Source organism: Hylobates moloch, unplaced genomic scaffold (genome assembly GCF_009828535.3).
Source record: "Hylobates moloch isolate HMO894 unplaced genomic scaffold, HMol_V3 SCAFFOLD_8, whole genome shotgun sequence".
Taxonomy (NCBI): Eukaryota; Metazoa; Chordata; class Mammalia; order Primates; family Hylobatidae; genus Hylobates; species Hylobates moloch.
The window spans coordinates 77,657,954-77,680,669 of record NW_026652283.1 but is presented as its reverse complement, the minus strand read 5'-3'; the positions used below and the strand labels follow the sequence as shown (position 1 = coordinate 77,680,669).

Below are 22,716 nucleotides of genomic sequence, written 5' to 3'. Positions count from 1 at the left end.
TTTCCCCTCCATGTTTTCCTTCTAATGTTTTAGGAGCTGTGGCAGAGGCTGCTGATTGCCTCCCCAAAATCCACTTTCACTTCTACCTTAGAAATGGAATCTAAATGTAGAGGACATTGTTCTGTTCATCAACGTTCTTGTTCTCTTTTCCTTTTTGACAGGTGGGAAGATTGTATTTCCCTTCTCCTTGAGGTTAGACACAGTTACATGGCTAGTTGAGCCAACAGAAGATGAGCCGAAGTGAAATATGACACTTCCAGGTGAAAGACTATAATTGCTGAGGCTTTTCTCTCCATCCCTGCAAAGAGCACAATCACAGAGGTTCATATCCATATGAAGGCAGTATCAGAGTGGAGGAGCTTGGAATGCTGAGCAAACACACAGAAGAACGCTGCTGTGGTGCATTACATGGACTCCAGCAGGCTTCGCATGAGTGAGAAATACACTTCAGTCAAGCAACTGAGATTAGGCAGTTTGTACTGCAGCACAATCTAGCCTATTTGGATGTATCTGAGTTTAGCCACGGTAGCATTATGCATCCTTGTAGCTGGGAGGGTCAAGTAACAGTTCTAGCAAACAAAATATAAACTGAGGTGACTGGGCGAGTGAGCCTTCTAGGAAAAGCCTTTGAAAGAAATAAATTCAGCTGGCATGAGCAGTTTCTCTTTTCGTCCTTCATTTTCTTGCCTGGAATGTAGACATGACGGCTGGAACTGTAGGAGTTATCTTGACAGCATGAGGACTAGGGTCCCATCCAATGGTGCAGTGTGGACAGAGGAAAGGAGATGGGACCCTGTGGACATCATGGAGCTGCCATACTTTGGACTTCCCACTTCTGGGATTCATTTATGGGAGAGGAAAACAAACTTTTGTTTTGTTTAAGCCACTGTTTTTCAAGTTTCTATTCCTAACAGCCCAGTGCAATTTTTAACTGTTATGGAAGGCACAGAAGTAATTTTTATTCATCCAGTGTTTATACTATTAGTTTTTCATATTTTTATTGTGGAAACTTTCAAACATATCCAAAACTACAGACAGTAGTCATCATCCAGCTTCAGCAATGATCAACTCATAGCCAATCATGCTCCACTCACATCCCCCACTTTCTCCTCCTGGGTTGATATCTATATATATTACATATTTTATATATATATATATGTGTGTGTGTGTGTGTGTGTGTGTGTGTGTGTGTGTATTTAGAGACTAGAGACAGGGTCTCACAGTGCTTCCCAGGCTGGTCTTGAACCCCTGGCCTCAAGCAATCTTCCCACCTTGGCCTCCCAAAGTCCTGGGATTAGAGGCGTGAGCCACTGCTCCCAACCCTGGGTTGATTCTTGCAACTGGTTCTGCTGCTTTTATGGGTGACATGTTGTTTATCCTCAATCCACCTCTGAGAAATGGACCTCTCTGTGCCCCACCCCTTGACCTAAACTCACCTTCTGCAATGCCCATGGTCCCTGCCTTGGCCTCAGGTGTCAAGGTCTTTATAGTCTGTGGCTTCTTTTCTCTATCTCAGGCCTCTTTGGGACCACCAGTCCTCTTGGCATTCCTTGCCTCCCCCATCTGGGGATCCCAGGGATCTTGGCTACTTGCAAGCACCATAGGGAAGTGTACAGGCCTCAGTGGGAGCTGTCCCCAGACCCATCACTTAGGCATCTCCCTTGGCTTCTGCTTCCTTTCAACTCTGAGCCATGCAGTCTCCCCAGGTTATATTCTCAGATCTCCCTATGCCTATTGGGGTGACACAAGGGAAAGAAGTGGAGGGCAGGGGCAGGCAGCAGGCTGCAGCAGTACCTCAGCCTCCTCACACTCTGTCTCAGGGTCATGCATGGGCTTTTCTTTTGTCTTTTCTTGTGTAGCTGGAAATTTCTCTGTCCTCTACCCCATCCCGCACCTCCTGCCACCCTCTGCACACGGAGGCTTACCAATAGGCTGCTAACACCTCCCAGTTTTCCCAGGACAGTCCTGGTTTGCACTTGGTATTTCCAATGTATTTATCAGGAGTGCCCCTTTCACTCTCAAAATCTATGGTCACCTTTTTAAAGGTAAAACTCTATGCAAAGTTATTTGTTGACACTTGATATGAAAGCCCAGCTTTGAGAGTGCCCAAGAAACATTTTTTCTTTCAACTCACTGTAGCTCTTCTACATAAGTGCCTGCTTCCACTAACTTGTGGTGGACTTGAGCAAACTCAATTTTTTGAAACAAAGCTGATCGACTTTTTTACACCAAGCATTTCCACCCTGGCAGGGTGGGGATGGAGTAGGGTGGTGCCCTCCAGTAACATGGGTGTATGTGTGGTCAGCGGGATGCTGGTCAGTCCACTCAAACTGCCTGGCATGGCACGGCGGTGGCTGTGGTCATCTCATTTTGGATTTAGCACGCGGGACACAAAGAAGCAGAAGACAAGGCTCTGGAGACCCTGGGGCTGTGTGGTCAGAGCTGAGGTTGGTGATGTATCAGGTGGGAGGCTTGAGAGCATAGGGTGGGCACCCTGGGGATAAAGAGATGAGATGCCATCTGGGAATCCTTTCCCAGTGGTGGAAGAGAACTGCAGGGGATGGGCCCTCACTTACTGAGCTACCTTCTTAGGGCCTCAGCAGGCTGGGCCAGTGAGGGCCAATACAGTTCTTTATTTATGGGAGGGCTGTGGGCACATATCTCTTGGGGACACCATGTCATCTGAGGGAGGAGCAAGACTGGGGATACTCGGTCCCCCTTGAGTGCTCTCAGACCTACTCCCATCCCAAAGCCACAAGCACAGCCTCCCTTTCTACACTTCAGTGTTTCAGCACATGATAGGTGTTCTCAGAAAGAGTTCCTCCTGCAGCTCAATCCTCAGCGATGGTGAGGAGTGGCAGGAAGGGCCTCTGAGGTCTGCCTCTGAGAGTCCCACCAGCAGCCTTACCCCTGCTGAGGAGCGAAGGGTGGCTCCAGTGACCTAGGCCAACAATGGCCACAGACCTCACTGTTAAAGAGGAGCCTTTCTCCTGACTCCCATCCCATGCATCACTCACCTCCTCTTCCTTGGGGCTCTCCAATGCCCACTGCCCACAGGTGCAGACTATCCCTAGCTTCTTAAGACCCCTGACCACCACCAGCAGGACACCCAAAGTGGAGTGGTGGTGAAGGCTTTGGATGAAGTTTGGCTTTCTTGGGCTAGCCCTTGAGTCTCATTGCTCACAGCTGGGTGGTGCCATCTTCTTGAGATCCTGTCTACCTGGGACAAGAGATCTCACTCATGTTCCCCTCAAAAGTCCCTCCCATTCAGCCCCCAGCTACCAAGCTGTGTCTTCCTGTTTCCAAAAGTTTTTGACCCAAAGTGGTGCTCCCACTGGATTCCTATTTCACTTGGCATTGTTAGCATATCAGAGAGCAGGAAGCCTTGATGACCTGAGTCTCCTGTGTTCAGCATGAAATTCTGTACAGCATCCCCAAGTGGGACTACATGGGCCAGCTGAGAAGGGCTTAACTCAGCAGTTCCCAAACCAAGACTGCACTTTGGAATCCTGATGCCAGGCCTCATACCAGCCCAGCTAAAGCAGAATCCCTGGGTGGATCCAGGTATCATTATTTTTTTAGTGTGCTAGGGGATTGCAATGTCCTATGTTGAATATATATAACTCAGAGACTTAAACCATTGCCAATCCAGGTTTTAAACACCTCTCACTGTTGGGGTAGCACCTAAGGGGTTGGTCATGCAGAGTTCCTATTATGCCCAACTGCAGACCTATCTAGTTTCATACCACTCGCTGCTGTGTGTAGGAGGTGGGCAGAGCTGTATCCAGCGCCACTGAATGGGTTCCCTTGGAAGAGCGCGATTCAATCAGAAAGTCCAGGTACCCAGTTGCTTCACTGCCACCTGCAGCTACTGCAGATGATGGGTGTCAGGCTGAACCCTGAACCCTCACATCTGCTACAGCTGTTCTGGAGACTCACCCCCAACACACACACACACACACACACACACACACACACACACACACACACAGATTAGGGAAAGTGTCACTCAGCTGCAAGGCATGAAGACCCCTGCACACCTCCCCTCCCACCGCTCCTGCAGGGCCCACCATGGAAAGACCCTGGGGAGGGTTGCAGACCTCAGACTTCTGGGATGGAGGTTCACACAAACATCTGAGACACAGGCTGAGAGTGAGGGGCCTTGGGCATGGATGACAAAGCAGAGACAGTGAGAGACCACCTGAGAGATGGTTGCGCCATAGGTGCCCAGAGACAGAGAGAGACTTAGCAAAGCAGTGGCCCAGCAGCACCCACCCAAGGCAGGCCCAGCAGAGGGTGAGGCATCCTGGGGGGAGGCCAGAGAGGGGACATGGGGGTGGATGAGGAGCACAGCTGCTTCTGAGGACGTGGTAGGATTTAGATGCTGTGTGCCCAATGACCTCCAGTGGCAGAGGGAAAGCCCTTTCCCCTGCCTACCCCTAGTCCTCTGTTTGTTACCTGCCCCCATGCCACCCCCACCACCATCCCCCCACAGCCCCCGAGTCTCTCTCCCCTCCCCGATCCCATGCCTGGTTCTCCCAGGAAGTGCCCAGCAGAGGGGAGGGAAGCCCTGTTGTTCAGCCCCAGGGTGGGGAGGCGGCAGGCACAGCTGCTGCCCTTAGCTCCTGCTCTGGCTTCCCCAGGGGCTGGCTCTGGCTGGCTGCTCCCCCACCATAAGGCACAGCGTCTGTCCTGCTGTTGCCTGCTGAAGTGCCCTGTCCTCCTGGCTCCCTGCCAAGCACTCTGCCGGCCCTGAGGGCCTTGCCAAGCACAGGCCTGTGGAATCCTGGCCTTTCCAGCTGGCCCTGGCTGCAGCCAGATTCTCTGATCTTCTGATCTGAATGGAGATGCCTGGACAGGGGCTGCAGGAAACTAAAGCCCAATGCCTACTCCCACTGTGGAAGGGGCCAAAATCAGGCTGACTGAGGCATCAGTGCTTGACCTGGGCCCTGGGGTCTCTCTTGGATGCAAGACTGTCCCGGTATGCTGTTAGGAACAGGGGCCTAGGGTTGGCGACCTGAGGACAGGGGCTCTAGACCACACCAGGGAATCTTTCTGATTCCTTCCCAGGGGGAAGGCAGAAAAGTTAGGGGCTGAGCCCTCCTCCATGAGTCTAATCTCCAAAGGGCAAGTGTATGGTCAGTAAGGGTCTTTGTTGGAAGAGAGATCCAGCCTCCTTGGCTCTGTCAGTGCCCTAGGTCATGAGGATTTCGATGTCAAGCTCCAGCCGGCTGGCTCTGACCTCATAGCGGCCCCGGATCAGGCCTCGGGTTTGGCTGGCATGCCAGCGCCAGTGAGACTGGATGATGCAGGCTGCTTGGCGTGCCTGGAGGAACCGCCTGCGGGCCTGCCACATTCGAACCTGTGCCTGCACCTTCACCACCGCCCACTCCTGGCAGGTATAGAGTCTTAGTGCCAGGCGCCGTCTTTGCTCCAACATCTTGGCCTGCATCGACCTCCACCAGCACTGGATGACCCAGGCTCTCAGTGCTGCGTGCAGTAACGTCCGGCGCACCATGTTGCCACGCCACCATGACTGAATCTTTATGGCTGTCTTCTCTAACTGATTGGGGGGAAAGAAAAACAGGGAGATGCTCAATGGGGGACCCTCCCCTCCTGTTCCTATCCCCATCTCTGATCTTGGGAGGAAAGAAGGCCTGGCCCAGGTGCCCCTGACTTCTTGTTTCTAGGGCCCATCCATCTTGTTTCCAATCCCCCACTCACATTTAGACACGGTTCGTTACCTGTCAGGTAAGTCCCTACTGCAAGGGCCTTACTCACATTTTGCGTGTCCATGGCCTTGATCCTTAGGGTCCACTTATCTGTCATTTAGGCCACCCTAGTCTTTAGCCCCACCCTCAACTGTTAGTCACACCTCCATCATTGGACTCCACCCACTTGCACACAAGACTTCACCTCATCAGGTCCTGTCTGTGCACATTTCAACCACATCTCTCTCCTCTTCTCTTGCTTGCATCTCTTTTGCTTTATCGATTCCCACCACTTTGGGAGCCTACCATTATCTCTTGCTTTCAGTTTATTTCCCAGCCCCAGTGGCATTCCTGATCCTCCTGATGGCAGTGAAGAGAGAGTCATGCAGCTTACCTGCAAGGAAGGAGTTTTACTTTAAGCCTCTACTCATAGCCAGTTTGGATTTCCTGAAACTTAAGTGCCAGGGCACCTGTCAGGGCCTGAGGAACGTGTTTACAGAGCTGTATATTTTTGGGTAAAATTTGTGAAAGCAAGATATTTCAGCTGCAATTGGAGAGGACCTCTGTCTCTCTACCCTCTTACTCCTTCTGTTACTCACTTCCTGTTGAATGGGGTGGAATGGCAGCCTCTTTTGCGATGAGACTAAGAGAAGGCTGAGTTGGGATAGACTCAGTTTAACAGCATAGATTTATGTGGTTCACAGTCACCCTTGGGAACACATAAATCCTTGCTAGCCATTCTGCTGTTGCTGTGTTCATTCACCTTGCTCATGGCGTGAAGATGTGGGAACAGAAGCGCTGCTATCCAATAAGAACGTGTCTTCCAGTGCCGGCACCAAAAGTATTTGGGCAGGGGAGGAAAAGTAAGTGTGAAAAGTATGGAACCAGAAGCCAGTCTGTAGAAAATTCTTCCTGTTATTAGATGTGTAAAACTATAAGTGGAAGATTCAAGTCTCATTGATGCCTGATTAAAATTGAAGTTCTCTCTTGTCAGGAATATACTTGACAATGCAATGATACAATTTTAAACATTTCATACTTTTTTCTTTTCTTGGTGGGAATTTTGTGAAATAGAATTTATCTGAATGCCTGTGATTGTAGGGCACAACCAGCAGAGCTACTGTAAACAACGTGGAAGTCAGTGTGAAAAATCACATGCTTTAGGCACACCAAATGTCAATCGTAAGAATATTTCTGTAGACAATGCGGTTGTAAAATCATCCTATGAAGAAACATTAAAAGGTTATGCAGCTGAAACGTAGAAAAATATAGAGGTGGGTCAGTTAATTCATATAAATATTATGTTATGTTTGATGTATTTATCAACTTAAAAAATGTATAATTTGTTGTAATTTCTTTTCTCATCTTTAATAAATACTCGCTAATTTGACATCTGTAATTTTGTGTGCTTTTCTTAAAGTGGGCTTTCTAAATGATATGTTTTAGGTCCCACAAAACCTGGATCCGTCCTGCCTCACTGTAAGAATGCAGTTGTGCAAGCAGATCTCCTGGGAGCTCACAAAAAGCTGTGCTTCTAGGATTCAGAATTAGCACAGGCCATTTTGGCTCCGGCTTTAGCACGCATTTCGTTATCCATTTTTCTGCAAGAAGGTTTGCTGGGTGCCCACAGCTTGTAGGGCCACACACTGTCCATGGCTTCTGTTTACATGTTTTTGAGGATCCTGCTGCCTCATATCATTGCTATGGCACTGCTCATCTGGGCGTCTGACAGGTTCTGGCCCCACTGTCAACCAAGCAACCTTGGTAAACCAAGCATGTTTAAAGTCCTCAAAATAGTGGATCCTATTGCTTCCCTTAATGACTGCCAGTCTGGTTGAGCAAAGTGCTGGAACCAGCCATCTCAAAGGCCTTTACTTTGTCAGTTCCGGCATCAGGCATCCACCCCTACAGAAGGGATCACTTAGTGGCCAGTGTTCTAGGGGCTCAGCCCATCCAGGCCAGGTTGCCATGGTCAAGATGCCACACTCCACCATTTCTCCCCCAGTTTGGCCTGGTTGGGAGTTGCCATAATACCGTAACTTTGCTATCTTCTTGGCTGTCTCTGGAAAATCCTGCCACAGTTCACAGTTTTGCAGTTGAAAGTGGCAGCAGATGGGGGTGGGGGTTAGACAAACTCCCTGAGTCTTACTAAGTTTTCACAGAGCATGGTCCTCGGTCTCTATTTCCTCACTGCTTCTTCTCCAGCTTCCTGTTCTTTTCTTCTTGCTTGATATATATATTTTTCTGATTATAAATATAGTACATGTCTGTTGCCAAAATTTCAATATGCAGACACATATAAGGTGGAAAAGGAATTTCCCATGCAATTTTTCCCCAGAGCTATTCTTTCAGATCTTATACCATGTATATACTGATGTAAATTTTTTAATAAAATAACTTACTTTTAATTAAACATGTAAAATATATTCTTGTAAAAATTTATGCATTTCAAAATTTACCTTGGCAATCAATATTTCCTCCTCTGCATTATTACTGGTTCCAGCTTGGAGGGTATCCTGGACAAATAGCTATGCATTTATCTTTTTTGTTTTTAACTGTGCATTTATAAACACACTACATCCATGTACCTAAAAAATACATAATACAGTTTTTAATGTGTTTCTGTGTATCTTTTTTAATTAATTGAAGTAATCATGTAACATAAAATTGATCGTTTTAACCATTTTAAGATTCTAGCTCCTAATTTTATCTAATTTCAAAAAGAAACCCTGTACCCATTAAGTAGTCATTCCCCATTACTTTTTCCCACCTTAGTCCCTGGCAGTCACTAATCTGCTATTAGCCTCCATGGATTTGCCTATAAAAGACATTTCATATAATTGGAATCTTACAATATGGGCCTTTTGTGTCTGGCTTCTTTCACTAGGCATAACGTTTTCAAGGATCATCCATGTTGTAGCATGTATCAGTACTTCATTCCTTTTTATGGCTGAATGATATTCTACTGTATGAATATACTACATTTTGTTTATATATTCATCAGTTGATGGGCATTTGAGGTGTTTTACTGTTTGGTGATTGTGAACAGTGTTGCTATGAACATTCTTGTATAAGTATTTGTTTGAACACCTGTTTTCAATTCTTTTGGGTATATACTTAGAAATGAAATTGCTTGGTCATGTGGTAATTATGTGTTTAACTTTCTGAGGAAGCACAAAACTGTTTTTCACGCAGCTGAACCATTTTTCCTTCTCACCAATATCTGCATCCTCACCAACACTTATTAATTTCCTTTGAAAAATTATAGACATCTTGAGTGCGAAGTGGTATCTCATTGTGATTACAATTTTCATTTCCCTAAGACCAATGACATTGAGTATCTTTTCATGCACGTGTTGGCCATTTGTGTACCTTCTTTGGAGAAATGTCTGTTAAAGTCCTTTGCCTGCTTTAATTGGCTTATTTGTCTTTTTGTGGTTGAGTTGTAGGAATTCTTTATACATGATGGGAAGGAGACCCTTATCAGATATATGATTTGAAAATATTTTCTCCGTTCTGTAGGTTTTCTTTTCATTTTTTTCATAATGTTCTTTGTTTCAATTTTGTCAAGTCCAATTTATCTGTTTTCTTCTTTGTTGCTTGTGCTTTGGCATCCCAGCTAATAACTCATTGCCAAATTCAAGATCATGAGGATTTACCCGTGTGTTTTATTGTAAGGGTTTTGTAGTTTTATTGGTTACATTTAGATATTAGATCAATATTGAATTCACATTTGTATATGTTGAGGAAAAAATCCAACTTCATTCTTTGCATGGGGTTATCCAGTTGTCCTAGCATCTGTGTTGAAGAGACTATTCTTTCCCCTGGGTCTTGGTACCCTTGCTGAAAATCAATTGAACACAGGTGTACAATTGATTTTTATTTCTGGTCTCTCAATTCTAGTCTGTCAATCTGTATATCTATCCTAACGCCAGGATAGATATCACACTGTCTTGATTATGGTAGTTTTGTAGTAAGTTTTGAAATGCAAAGTGTCAGTCCTCCAACTTTGTTTTTCATTTTCAAGATCATTTTGTCTATTCTCAGACCCTTGCAACTCCATATGAACTTTAAGATTAGCTAGTCCATTTCCGCAAAGAAAGACAGTGGGAATTTTGACAGGGATTACAGTAAATCTGTAGATAAATTTGGGGAGTAGTCTTCCAACGCACGAAGACGGAGTATCTTTCCATTCCATTTACATCTTTAATTTCTTTCTACAGTGTTTTGTAGTTTTCATTGTATACATCTTTCACCTGCTTTGGTTAAATTTATTCTTATTTTATTCTTTTTGATGCTACTACAAATGGAATTGTTTTCTTAATTTCGTTTTTGAATTGTTCACTCCTAGTGTGTAGAAATACACATGATTTTTATATGTTGATCTTATATCCTGCAACTTTGATGAATTAGTTTTTTAGCCCTAATAGATTTTGTTGTGGATTCTTTAGGATTTTCTGTATGTCTTTATGTATGTAAGGTCATGTTATCTGCAAACAGACAGTTTTCTTTTCTTTCGTTTTTGAGACAGAGTCTCACTATGTTGCCCAGGCTGGAGTGCAGTTGTGCAATCTCAGCTCACTGTACCCTCTGCCTCCTGGAAGCAATCCTCCCACCTCAGCCTCCTGAGTAGTTGGGACGTGCCGCTATGCTTGGCTAATTTTTTATGATTTTTGTAGAGATGAGGTCTCATTATATTGCCCAGACTGGTCTCAAACTCCAGGACTCAGGTGATCCTCCTGCCTCAGCCTCCCAAAGTGCTGATATTACAGGCATGAGTCACTGTGCCCTGCTAGTTTTACTTCTTCCTTTCCAATTTGTGGGCATTTTAGTTTTCTTTCTTGCTTAACTGCCCTGGCTAGAACTTCCAGTACAATGTTGAATAGCAGTGATGAAAACAGACATCCTTATCTTGCTCCTGATCTTGGAGAAAAAGCTTTCAATTTTTCGCCATTAAGTATGATGCTCATTGTGGATTTTTCATAGATGATCTTTAGCAGGTTGGAAAAGTTCCCTTCTATTCCTAGTTTATTTAGTGTTTTTATCATGAGAGAGTGTTGGATTTTGTCAAATTCTTTTTTTACATCAGTTGAGGTAACTGTGTGCTTTCCCCCCTTTAGTCTGTTAATATGATGTATTACATTGATTTTTGTATGTTGAACCTTCTCTGCATTGCTGGGATAAATCCCAGTAGGTCATAGTGTATAATCTTTTTAATATGCTAGTAGATTTGAGTTGCTAGTATTTTTTGAGGATTTTTGTGTCTATATTCATAAGAGATATCACTCTTTAGTTTCTTATAGTGTCTTTGTCTGGCTTTGGTAACAGGGTAATGCTGGCCTCAAGGAATTAGCTAAGAAGTGCCCCTATTCCTCTATTTTTTGGAAGAATTTTAGAAGAATTGGTGTTGGTTTCTCTTTAATGTCTGATAAAATCCACCAGTGAAGACAATCGGTCCTGGATTTTGCTTTATTGGAAATTATTTGATTACTGATTCCATCTCTACTTGTTATAGAGCTATTCAGATTTTCTAATACTTCTTCAGTTGGTTTTGGTAGTTTGTGTGTTTCTAGGAATTTGCCCATTTCGTAGGTTATCTAATTTGTTTATATACAATTGTTCATAGTATTATTTTATAATCTTTTTTATTTCTATAAAGTTGGTAGTAGTGTTCCCACTTTCATTTCTGATGTTAGTAATTTAAGTCTTCTGTCTCTTTGCTTGTTTAGTGTAGCTAAAGATTTGCCAATTTTTGTTATTTTTAAAGAATCAACTTTTGGTTTTGCTGATCTATAGTTTTTTTTAATTTTCTATTTAGTTTATCTCTGCTATAATCTTATTATTTCTCTCCTGTTGGCTTTGTGTTTAGTTTGCTCTTCTTCTAGTTTCTCAAGGTAGAATGCTCTACTTTTTCTAGTTTCTTGAGGTAGAAGGCTATGTTATTGAGATCTTTCTTCTTTTTTAATGAATGTAGCCATTTGAGGCTATAAATTTCCTTCTAAGCACTGCTTTTGATGCATTCCACAGGTTTTCACACATTGTGCTTTTATTTTCATTCATATCAAAGTAAATTCTATTTTTTTGTGATTTATTCTTTGACCCGTCAGTTGTTTAAAATTGTGTTGCTGATTTCCTCAAATTGATGAATTTTCCATATTTCCTTTGATTGTTGATTTCTATGATCATTCCACTGTGATCAGAGAAGATATTTTTATGATTTCAATCATTTTCAATTTATTGAGACTTGTTTTGTGGCTTAACATATGGTCTATCCGGGAGAATGTTTTGTGTGTACTTAAAAAGAATGGGTATTCTGCTGTTGGATGAGTACTCTATATAGGTTCGATAAGTCTAGTAGCTGTGTAGTGATGTACAAATATTCTATTTCCTTGTTTATCTATCTTTTGTCTAGGTGATCATCTATCCATTATTGAAAGTGGGATGTTGAAGTCTCCAACTATTGTTGTTGAACTGTTTATTTCTCCCTTTATCTGGGTCAGTTTTTGCTTCTTATACTTTGGGGCTCTCATTAGGTACATACATGCTTATAATTATTATGTATTAGTGGATTGACTCATCATTATACAATGCTTTTGTCTATTGGGACAATTTTTTGTCTTACACTCTGTTTTGTCTAATATTAGTTATTGTCTTGTGTCCTTTCATTTCCACCAGAGGGACTTCCCTTACTCATTCTTAAAGGGCAGATGGTCTACTAGCAATACACTAGCTCAGTTTTTGCTCATCTGGGAATGTCGTAATTTCTTTTTCATTTTTTCTTTCTGCTTTTCAAACTGGGTTATCTCAATCAACCTATCTTCAAGTTCAATGCTTCTTCTGCCTGTTCATATATGCTGTTGAACCCCTGTAGTGAATTTTTCATTTCAGTTATTGTACTTTTCAACTTCAGCATCTCTGTTTGGTCTATTTGGTTCCTTTTCACAATTTCTACCTCTTTATTGATATTCTCTATTTGGTAAGACATAGTTCTCAGGTTTTTCTCTAGTTTTTGTACATTGTTTTCCTTAGCTCCCTGAGCATATTTAAAATAGTTGCTTTAAAGTCTTTGTGTAATAAGTCCAATGTCTGGGCTTCTTCATGGGTAATTTTTATTACTTCTTTTTCCCCCGCTATGTGTAGGCCATGCTTTCTTGTTTCTTGCCTTACAAATTTTCGTTGAAAACTTGATGTTTTGAATGTTATAATGTAGGAACTCTGGATATCAGATTATCCTCTTTCTCCAGAATGTGCTATTGCTGCTCGTTGTAATTGTTGCTGTTTTTTTGTTTACTAACTGTTCTAAACTAATTTTGTAAAGTCTGCATTCTCAGTTTTATGTGGCTACTTATGTGTTTTTCTGTTGGCTTAGTGATCAGCTTGTGACTCAACAAAGATTTAATTAGGTACCTGGAACCAAAATGAAAAACGAAACAAAATAAAACAAAAAAAGGAAAAATACCTCCCAAACTCCAAGTATTTGCAGAAGGGCCCTGTGTAAGTTTGGGGGCATGTCTGTAACTCTCTGCCTACTTTATAACTCTGCATTAGCCTTCACTTTCTGTGTAAAGCCTGAAGATTAGCCAGAAGCAGAAGTGAGAGATTAAGGCTGACCCCGTGATGCCTAGGCATTAATTAAGACGTTATGCATAGCGACAGAAACTGTTTGAATAATGGAGAGAGATTAAAAGCTACCAGAGAAATCTGGGTCAGGTACTTACTAAGGCACTTGATGAGCATAAATAGACAAGCAATATGTAGACACCCACTATGATCTGAAATCCCATGTGCAGCCATCCATCCTACTATGTAAGGTCAAGCCAAGTGAATGGGTCAAACATTTTGCCCAGAGCCAGAGACAAAATATTATAAAACTGGGTAAGCTCACAAAATAGCTGTAATTGTTGGGCCATGGCCTTTAGATTGGTTTATACGTGGTCAGAGTTATTTATATACATGCAATAGGTTGCTCCTTAGATGGCACAGACTCCCTCCCCTCTGCTCTGACCAGGAACTAATCTAGGGTGAGGTGATTATCTAATACCACCTGGGCTAGAGAGTCATGTGATTGTTGCACCAGGGTGAGACTGTGCTATATCAGATTTATGTGCTGGGACAGCATAGCTGACAAGTTTGTATTGACCTGAATGATTTGTTGCTGTGTTACAGTGGCAGTACTCATTACAGTTCCTGCTAGTGAATAATCCTTCTCCTAAGAGTATGGGAATAAAAATAGCTCACCTTTGTCAGAATAAATGTGGTCTGGCTGGGAACCAAGGGGTCTTGGCTACTTGAATATAAGGGAGGACCCAAAGACATTAGGTAGTGATATGGTTTGCCTGTGTCTTCACCCAAATGTCAATTTGAATTCTATCTCCCAGAATTCCCACATGTTGTGGGAGGGACCCAGGGGGAGGTAATTGAATCATGGGGGCCGATCATTCCTGTGCTATTCTTATGATAGTGAATAAGTCTCAAGAGATCTGATGGGTTTATCAGGGGTTTCTGCTTTTGCTTCTCTCTCATTTTTCTCTTGCTGCCACCATGTAAGAAGTGCCCTTCATCTCCTGCTGTGATTGTGAGGCCTCCCCAGCCATGTGGAACTGTAAGTCCAATTAAACCTCTTTTTCTTCCCAGTTTCAGGTATGTCTTTATTAGCAGCATGAAAATGAACTAATACAGTAAATGGGTACCAGTAGAGTGGGGCGTTAATGAAAAGATACCTGAAAATGTGGAAGTGACTTTGGAACTGAGTAACAGGCAGAGATTGGAACAATTTGGAGGACTCAGAAGAAGAGAGTAAAATGTGGGAAAGTTTGGGACCTCCTAGAGACTTGTTGAATGGCTTTGACAAAAATGCTGATAGTGATATGAACAATAAGGTCCAGACTGAGGTGGTCTCAGATGGAGATGAGGAACTTGTTGGGAACTGGAGCAAAGGTGATTTTTGTTATGTTTTAGTGAGACTGGCAGCATTTTGCCCCTGCCCTAGAGATTTGTGGAACTTTGAACTTGAGAGAGATGATTTAGGGTACCTGGTGGAGGAGATTTCTAAGCAGCAAAGCATTCAAAAGGTGACTTGGGTGCTGTTAGAAGCATTCCATTTTAAAAGGAAAACAGATCATAAAAGTTCAGAAAATTTGCAGCCTGATGATGCAGTGGGAAAAAAAAAAAACCATTTATGGAGAAGAAATTCAAGCTGGCTGCAGAAATTTGCATAAGTAGCAAGGAGCCTAATGTTAACCCCCAAGAACTATGGGGAAAATGTCTCTGGGCCATGACAGAGAACTTCATGGTAGCCCCTCCTATCACAGGCCTGGAGGCCCAGGAGGAAAAAGTGGTTTTGTGGGCTGGGCCCAGGGTCCCCATGCTGTGTGCACCCTAGGGACTTGGTGCTCTGTGTCCCAGGTGCTCCAGCCATGGCTGAAAGGGGACAATGTACAGCTCAGGCTGTGGCTTCAGAGTGTGGAAGCCCCAAACCTTGGCAGCTTCCACGTGGTGTTGAGCCTGTGGGTGCACAGAAGTCAAGAATTGAGGTTTGGGAGCCTCTGCCTAGATTTCAGAAGATGTATGGAAATGCCTGGATGCCAAGGCAAAAGTTTGCTGCAGGGGTGGGTCCCTCATGGAGAACCTCTGCTAGGGCAGTGCAGAAGGGAAATGTGGGGCTGGACCCCCCACACAGAACCCCTACTGGGGCACTGCCTGGTGGAGCTGTGAAAAGAGGGACACTATCCTCTAGATCCCAGAAAGGCAGATCCTCTGGCAACTTGCACTGTTTGCTTGGAAAAGCCACAGACACTCAACACCAGCCTGTGAAAACAGCCAGGAGGGGGGCTGTACCCTGCAAAGCCACAGGGGCAGAGCTGCCCAAGACAATGGGAACCCACCTCTTGCATCAGTGTGATCTGGATGTGCGATCTGGACTCAAAGGAGATCATTTTGGAGCTTTAAAGTTTGACTGCCCTGCTGGATTTTGGACTTGCATGTGCCTTATAACCCCTTTGTTTTGGCCAATTTCTCCCATTTGGAACAGCTGTATTTACCCAATACCTGTACCCTCATTATATCTAGGAAGTAACTAGCTTGCTTTTGATTTTACAGGCTCATAGGTGGAAGGGACTTGCCTTGTCTCAGATGAGACTTTGGACTGTGGACTTTCGGGTTGATGCTGAAATGAGTTAAGACTTTCGGGGGAATGTTGAGAAGGCATAATTGGTTTTGAAATGTGAGGACATGAGATCTGGAGGGTCCAGGGGTGGGATAATATGGTTTGGCTGTGTCCCCACCCAAATTTCAACTTGAATTATATCTCCCAGAATTCCCACATGTGGGAGGAACCCAGGGGGAGTTATTGAATCATGGGGGCTAGTCTTTCTTGTGTTATTCTTGTGATAGTGAATATGTCTCACAAGATCTGATGGGTTCATCAGGGGTTTCTGTTTTTCCTTCTCTCTCATTTTTCTCTTGCCACTGCCATGTAAAAAGTGCCTTTCACCCTCTGCCATGATTGTGAGGCCTCCCCAGCCATGTGGAACTGTAAGTCCAATTAAACTTCTTTTTGTTCCTAGTTTCGGGTGTGTCTTTATCAGCAGTGTGAAAATAAATTAATACAGGTAGGACACATTTGAAGTTAGTTGGGTCTGGACCCTGTTGTTCCCCTTGCATAAAGGGAGGCAGAAGTGGGCTGTGGGAATCCGGAGTGCATATAATGAGTCCCAAGTTTCATAGGACCATGGTATACTCCATGGATGAATTAGAGAACCTGAAAATGGGCTATGTTACCCGAGGCCCCAAGAGGTGAAGTGATACTGAGCTCCCAAGTGTCTCCAAGTCATGTTAAATCTGGGGCAGATATGTAAACACAATCCCTGCTTGGGGTTCTGGAGGGGCAAATAACAACATGTATGCCTTGGATGCTGAGCAGTTGGGCTGTAATTTTGGGTTTTATGTTAGCAAGAGAGAGTGATATCTGTAGTGCTGGTAATTGTGCCAGATCAGGGGGAATTAGAGTAGCTCAAGGAACAACTTTGGTGTGGTATATTAACAGGCCCAACAATTACATCTCCTGAGAAGCTTGGCTCTGATTTCAGCCCACTGTGTTAAAATATTGGGACGATTAGGCTCATAAGGGGAGGTAGTAGTAGAGGGGTTGTCTGATCTCTGACGGTGTGGATGATCCTGCATTTGGGGAGACCTCAAAGGATGTGTCTAAGGTGTTGGGGGAAGAAGTGGTGAAGTGGTAGGTGGGGCAGCGGTGGTAGAAAAATAACTATCCTAACAGAAGTCAAAATGTCTCCAATCCTGGAGGATCCAGAACTCCGTCCATCTCCACGTAGGAGGTGTGGCCAGACGGGATGGTTAGGTTAATTGGGACTCCAGTGAGGTACTGGTAAGCACACATGACTTAGCCTGCCACAATTGGTGACAGCAGTCAAGAGTGGTCTGGCCAGTATCATGGGCCAATTGGTAGAATCACGGGCAGTAATGTAAGCCAGGAGACTTCATGACAGGGAATGCACTAGCTTGGTAAAATGCCCTTCCAAAGGTTCCTCCTCATCAGGGAACTTAGAAAGACAACTTTTGAGTTCTGTAACCAAGTCCTAGATGGGGGTGCAGGGGTTGTCAGTCATCAGTTGTCTTACTTTCCTGGACACTATCATGGCCAAGGGTCCAGGTCAGGTAAAGGTGGTGTTGTTCCCTGTTGTCTTGGGCTGAGGCACTGTCATCTTCTGTGTAGCAAGGTCCCGCATTGTCTTGGGCTGGGTGCTATCATTGGAGGCATTTCCATCTCCAAGATTAGGTTGTCATCTCCTGGCATTGATGATGTCTACCAATTTTAGCACCGTCTCTCCTCCAAGACAAGTATACTTCCCAGGTAGCAACTCAAAACAGGAAGATGGGGCACTGGGGGCCTACAGTGGTCCAATACATTTGGGAGGCTCTGAGCAGGCTATGTTTACATTGTTGAGATGGACTACTGAAATCACAGATTATAAGTAATCACTGAGGGTCCTTGAGGGTGCATTGTGCATAGGCTTTGGAGGTGCTTTTTTCTGAAGAGGAGGATATTTCCATCCATAGATAGTACACACTGCATGCATCGCCTTTGGCCAAAGAGAACACAATATGTTGTGGAAATACCACCAAATCAGCTGGTATAGATCTAACCATTCCTTTTATTGACAATGAATACTCCAAGGAATGGAAGTACCACTATTTATGCATCCATTTCCTTACCTGTGGGTATTCTTTTGTTCATTGTTTTTATTTGCCACTACATGTTGTGTGGCGTAAATGTCTTTCATGTGTGTCATCACACACATGAAATGCTATCACTTAGGGCTTCTCATAGGAAAGTGTGGCTTCTGGGCCAAAGGGTATGAAGGGTATGGGCCTATTAAATTTTAACAGATGATGCCAAACTGCCCCTTTAAAAAGCCATAATTCCACCGACCATAGTATATGAGAACACCATGCATCTCTGCCAACAGTAGGCATTATCACACTTACAGATTCTTTTTCGTCTAAAGGGTATAAAGCAATATCTTATAGTAACTTTATTTTACATTTCTGTTGCTACTGGGAGGATTGGGGATACTTTCATATGTTCATTGATAATATTAGGTTGGGGCAAAAGTAATTGCAGTTTTTGCCATTACTTTTTTTTGTTGAGACGGAGGCTCACTCTGTCACCCAGGCTAGAGAGTAGTGGCACGATCTTGGCTCACTGCAACCTCCGCCTCCCAGGTTCAAGTGATTCTCATGCCTCAGCCTCCTGAGTAGCTGGGATTACAGGCATCCGTCACCATGACTGGCTAATTTTTGTATTTTTAGTAGAGACGGGGTTTCATCACGTTAGCCAGGCTGGTCTCGAACCCCTGACCTCAGGTGATCCGCCCACCTCAGCCTTCCAAAGTGCTAGGATTACAGGCATGAGCCACCGCACCTGGCCTATTTTTGCCATTACTTTCAATGGCAAACCGCAATTACTTGTGCACCAACCTAACATATATTTGCTCTTCTGTTTATATTCTTTTGGCCATTTTTCCATTGGGTTGTAGTTTTGTCATCCGGGGCAACTCTACAGGCATTCAAACTGTTTATCTGTCATTTGTTTTGCAATTCTCCTTTCTGTTTTTTTTAACCTTTGCTTATGAAAGTATCTTTTGCCAGTGAAGCATTTCAATCAAACATATCTCTTTTTTTTCTTTTTCTCTTTTTTTTTTTTTTTTTGAGATGGAGTCTTGCTCTGTGGCCCAGGCTGGAGTGCAGTGGCGCGATCTCAGCTCACTGCAACCTCTGCCTCCTGGGTTCAAGTGATTCTCCTCCCTCAGCCTCCCGAGTAGCTGGGACTACAGGTGCATGCCACCACGCCTGGCTAATTTTTTGTATTTTTAGTAGAGATGGGGTTTCACTGTGTTAGCCAGGTTGGTCTTGATCTCCTGACCTCATGATCTGCCCACCTCGGCCTCCCAAAGTGTTGGGATTACAGGTGTGAGCCACCGCACCCGGCCAAACATATCTCTTTTCTTTCCTAGCTTTTGTGTTTCCTTTCTGGTCTAGAAAGTTCTCCCAAACCTACAGGTCATACAGTATTGTCTCAAACTTTGTGGAGAGGGAAATATTGATTACAGATAAAATCTAGTAAAAAGGAGGAAAGGAAAACATCAAGAAAGTTAATTAGGACATCCGGGAGAAATCTAGCCCATCAGCTAGAGCGTTGAGGTGAAAGAGAGTAAACAGGCATGAGGCAGGCAGCAGGTAGAATCGTTTGTCTTCTGTTAACCTCAAGAGCGAGGGATCCAAGGCCCAGAGGAAGGTTGCACCTGGAGCTGCCCTCTCTCACAAATTCCTCTCCCGATTACTCTGGCACTAGTATCCCAACCTCCACGGTCATAGAATTATAGTGAGAGAAACTTTGTGGAAATGAGCTAAAGTCAGCAAGAGGAGGGTTCCTGTGTCTGCTGAGCTCTGCACCATGGGAGGCCTGCCAGGTGATGTGTGGTGGTGTCAGGAAGGTGCAGACTAGTGGTCCCCAACCTTTTTGACACTAGAGACTGGTTTCATAGAAGACAATTTTTCCATGGACGGGGTTGGAGGGGATGAAACTGAAACTATTCCACCTCAGAGCATCAGGCATAAGAGTCTCATAAGTGCTACCTAGATCCCTATGCGCAGTTCACAATAGGGCTCGCGCTCCTGTGAGAATTGAATGCAGCTGATCTGACAAGAGGCAGAGCTCAGGCCGTAATGCTCACCTGCTGCTCACCCTCTGCTGTGTGGCCCCGTTCCTTACAGGCCATGGACTGCTACTGTCCCTGGCCTGGGGTTTGGGGACTCCTGGTGTAGACTAAACCTCGGGTGTGGAAGGATTCGTTTGAGTCCACCGGCTGGCGGGCAACTCCTAGCTGTTGCTGGCTGGAGATCTCCTGCTGCTGCTACACATTCAAGTTGGACACCCCAGGAACTGGGAACAAGGGCTTTAAAAAGTGGGTGCCCCTCTCTCTTAGGGCCCTTGGAAGGGTCTGAGCTATCCTGGCCCAGATCTCATTGCCTGATCATCCTATCAAGGGTGGGCCATCCAGAGTGTGCTGGAACCGGTTGACTGGGAATTGGGAGTCAGCCACCTCAGGGGTTGATTTTCCAGTTATATTTTAGTCTACCAGGAATTAATGTTGACATGTGTTGAGAGATGAGGGGTCCAACTTTATTTTTCTAGATGGACCCACTATTTATTAAAGAAGCTGTGATTTTCCCATAAAATTGAAATACCACCTTTATCATTTATTAAATTTTCATATTAGTTGGGGTCTATTTCTTTTTGTTTGTCCACTCTGTTCTGATTATTTCTATGTCTATTCCTATTGTTTGGGGTACAGTTACTTTAGAGTGCTGAGTCTGGGCTCCCTGTCTATTCTCTCTTTTTTTTTTTTTTTTTTTGAGATGGAGTCTCTCTCTGTCACTCAGGCTGGAGTGCAGTGGCACAACAGCTCACTGCAACCTCTACCTCCTGGGTTCAAGCGATTCTTCTGCCTCAGCCTCCTGAGTAACTGGGATTATAGGCATGTGCCTCCACGCCCGGCTAATTTTTGTATTTTTAGTAGAGACGGGGTTTCACCATGTTGGCCAGGCTGGTTTCAAACTACTGACCTCAGGTGATCTGCCTGCCTCAGCCTCCCGAACTGCTGGGATCACAGATGTGAGCTACGGTGATGGACCCCTGGCTGTTCTTTATTAATGATTTCTTGGTAACTGGATATTTATTTTGAGAGATATGCCTTTGTATCATTGTGTATAATTAAAAATCCATTGGTATTTTATTTGGGATTGTATTCATTATATATTTGCTATCATAATCTATTCTCTCTCTTAGAAAATATGTTAATAATCTTACCATCCAAGGACATTTTTCCAATCCTGTTTTGTGTCTTTTAATTTGACCTACAGGTTACTTCATACAGGTTCCATATTTAATTGATTGCCAAGTATTTAACAGATGTGGGTTTTTTTTTTTCTGACTATTATGGATAGATATTTTATCCAATTCATTTTTCATTTGGCTATTGTTAATACAGAGGAACACTATAGATTTTTGTGTATTTATTTTTTATTAGGCCACATACCAAATTCTCTATTAATATCTCTATTTTGTCCTCATTAGATTCTCTTGGAATTTCTAGGTACCTTATTATTATTATTTATTTTTATGGGTACATAGTAGGTGTATATTCTAGGTGTATTATTGTATCAGCAGCAGAAAGAAATAATTTTTATCTTCTTTTCACAATGTATTCTAATGTTTCCATTTTGCCATCCTGTTGCACTTGCTGGAACCACGACAATATGTATAGTGATAGTAGAAGGCATCCTTGTCAGGGTCCTAATTTTAATGCAAATGGCTTTTTAATGGAAATGGTGCTCTGTCATCCAGGCTGGAATGCAGTGGCGAGATCCTTGAGCTCCTGGCCTCAAGCACTCTTCCCTCCTGGGCCTTCCATAGCTCTGGGATTACAGTCGAGAGCTACTGTGCCTGCCACCACCACCGGTCCCCCGCCACCGCTCCCCCACCCCACTGCTGCACCTTTTTTTAAAAACCATTTAGAATGCTCCTTGCCTAAAAAAAACAAAAAACTAACAAACTAGTCTTCAGTTTTTAGCAGTTTCTTTCTATTCTAGTTTTTCTCAGAGTTTTATTAAGATTGACTGCTGAACTTTATAACCAGCATTTTCAGCATATATTAAGTTGATCAGGGGGCTTTTTGTTTTCCCTTTAAATTGTCCATGTAAAGACATATGACTAATTTTTCCTGATATTGAATATTTCTGAAATAACCCTTATTTACTCTTACTGTCTTGTTCTTTGGACACACTGCTGGATTCTATTTGGTAATGTTCGATTTTTTTACATTTACATCTGTATTGACTACTGAGATTGGGCCATAGCAGAGGTCAGCAAATTACTGCCCCTGGGCCAAATTCAGCCCACAACTCGTTTTTGTACATCTCATAACCTAAGAATGGTTTTTACATTTTTTTAATGATTGTGAAAAAAATTAAAAGAAGAGTAGTATTTTGTGACAATGGAAAATTATATCAAATACAAATTTTAGTGTTCATAAATAAAGATTTATTTGGAACACTACTGCACTCATTCATCTACATATTGTTCGGAGTGCTTTTGTGAGTGGTAGAGTTGAGTACTTGCAAAAGAGACTGTATGGCCCCCAAACCTAAAATATTTACTATTTGGCTCTTTACGGAAATGTCTGCCAACCTCTCTGGTCTATCTTTTTGTTGGGGGAGGAGCTATCTTTATTAGATTTGGTATGAAGTGTAATCTGGCTTCGTAAAATGAATTGGAGAATTTCTTTTCTTTTTTCTATTATGTGGAATAGTTTAAATATCTTTGGAATGATCTTCTCTCTAAAGGTTAGATAAAGCTCAGCTATGAAACTATTTCTTCCAAGGCAATATTTAATATATAAAAATATAATCTTCCTTGGTAATT

The 22,716-nt window shown here is 43.4% G+C and overlaps 1 protein-coding gene across 14 annotated transcripts in view; it reads right to left on the bottom strand.

Annotated features, from left to right (window-relative positions):
• Window positions 1-5,134: 5,134 nt before the first annotated feature.
• IQCF6 (IQ motif containing F6) overlaps window positions 5,135-22,716 on the bottom strand; it is a 126,067-nt gene continuing 108,485 nt past the window's right edge. For 9 of the 14 annotated variants that reach the window (XM_058441877.1, XM_058441878.1, XM_058441879.1 and 6 more), the window contains 2 exons: window positions 6,018-6,105; window positions 5,135-5,563 (listed from right to left, as the gene is read on the bottom strand). In XM_058441877.1, the coding sequence (XP_058297860.1) occupies window positions 5,195-5,563; window positions 6,018-6,020 (372 nt within the window). In that variant the 5' untranslated portion in view covers window positions 6,021-6,105 and the 3' untranslated portion in view covers window positions 5,135-5,194. Of the gene's footprint in view, window positions 5,564-5,724; window positions 5,875-6,017; window positions 6,249-22,716 lie in introns of those variants that run through there. The other 5 variants (XM_058441875.1, XM_058441876.1, XM_058441886.1 and 2 more) reach the window with 4 other exon arrangements.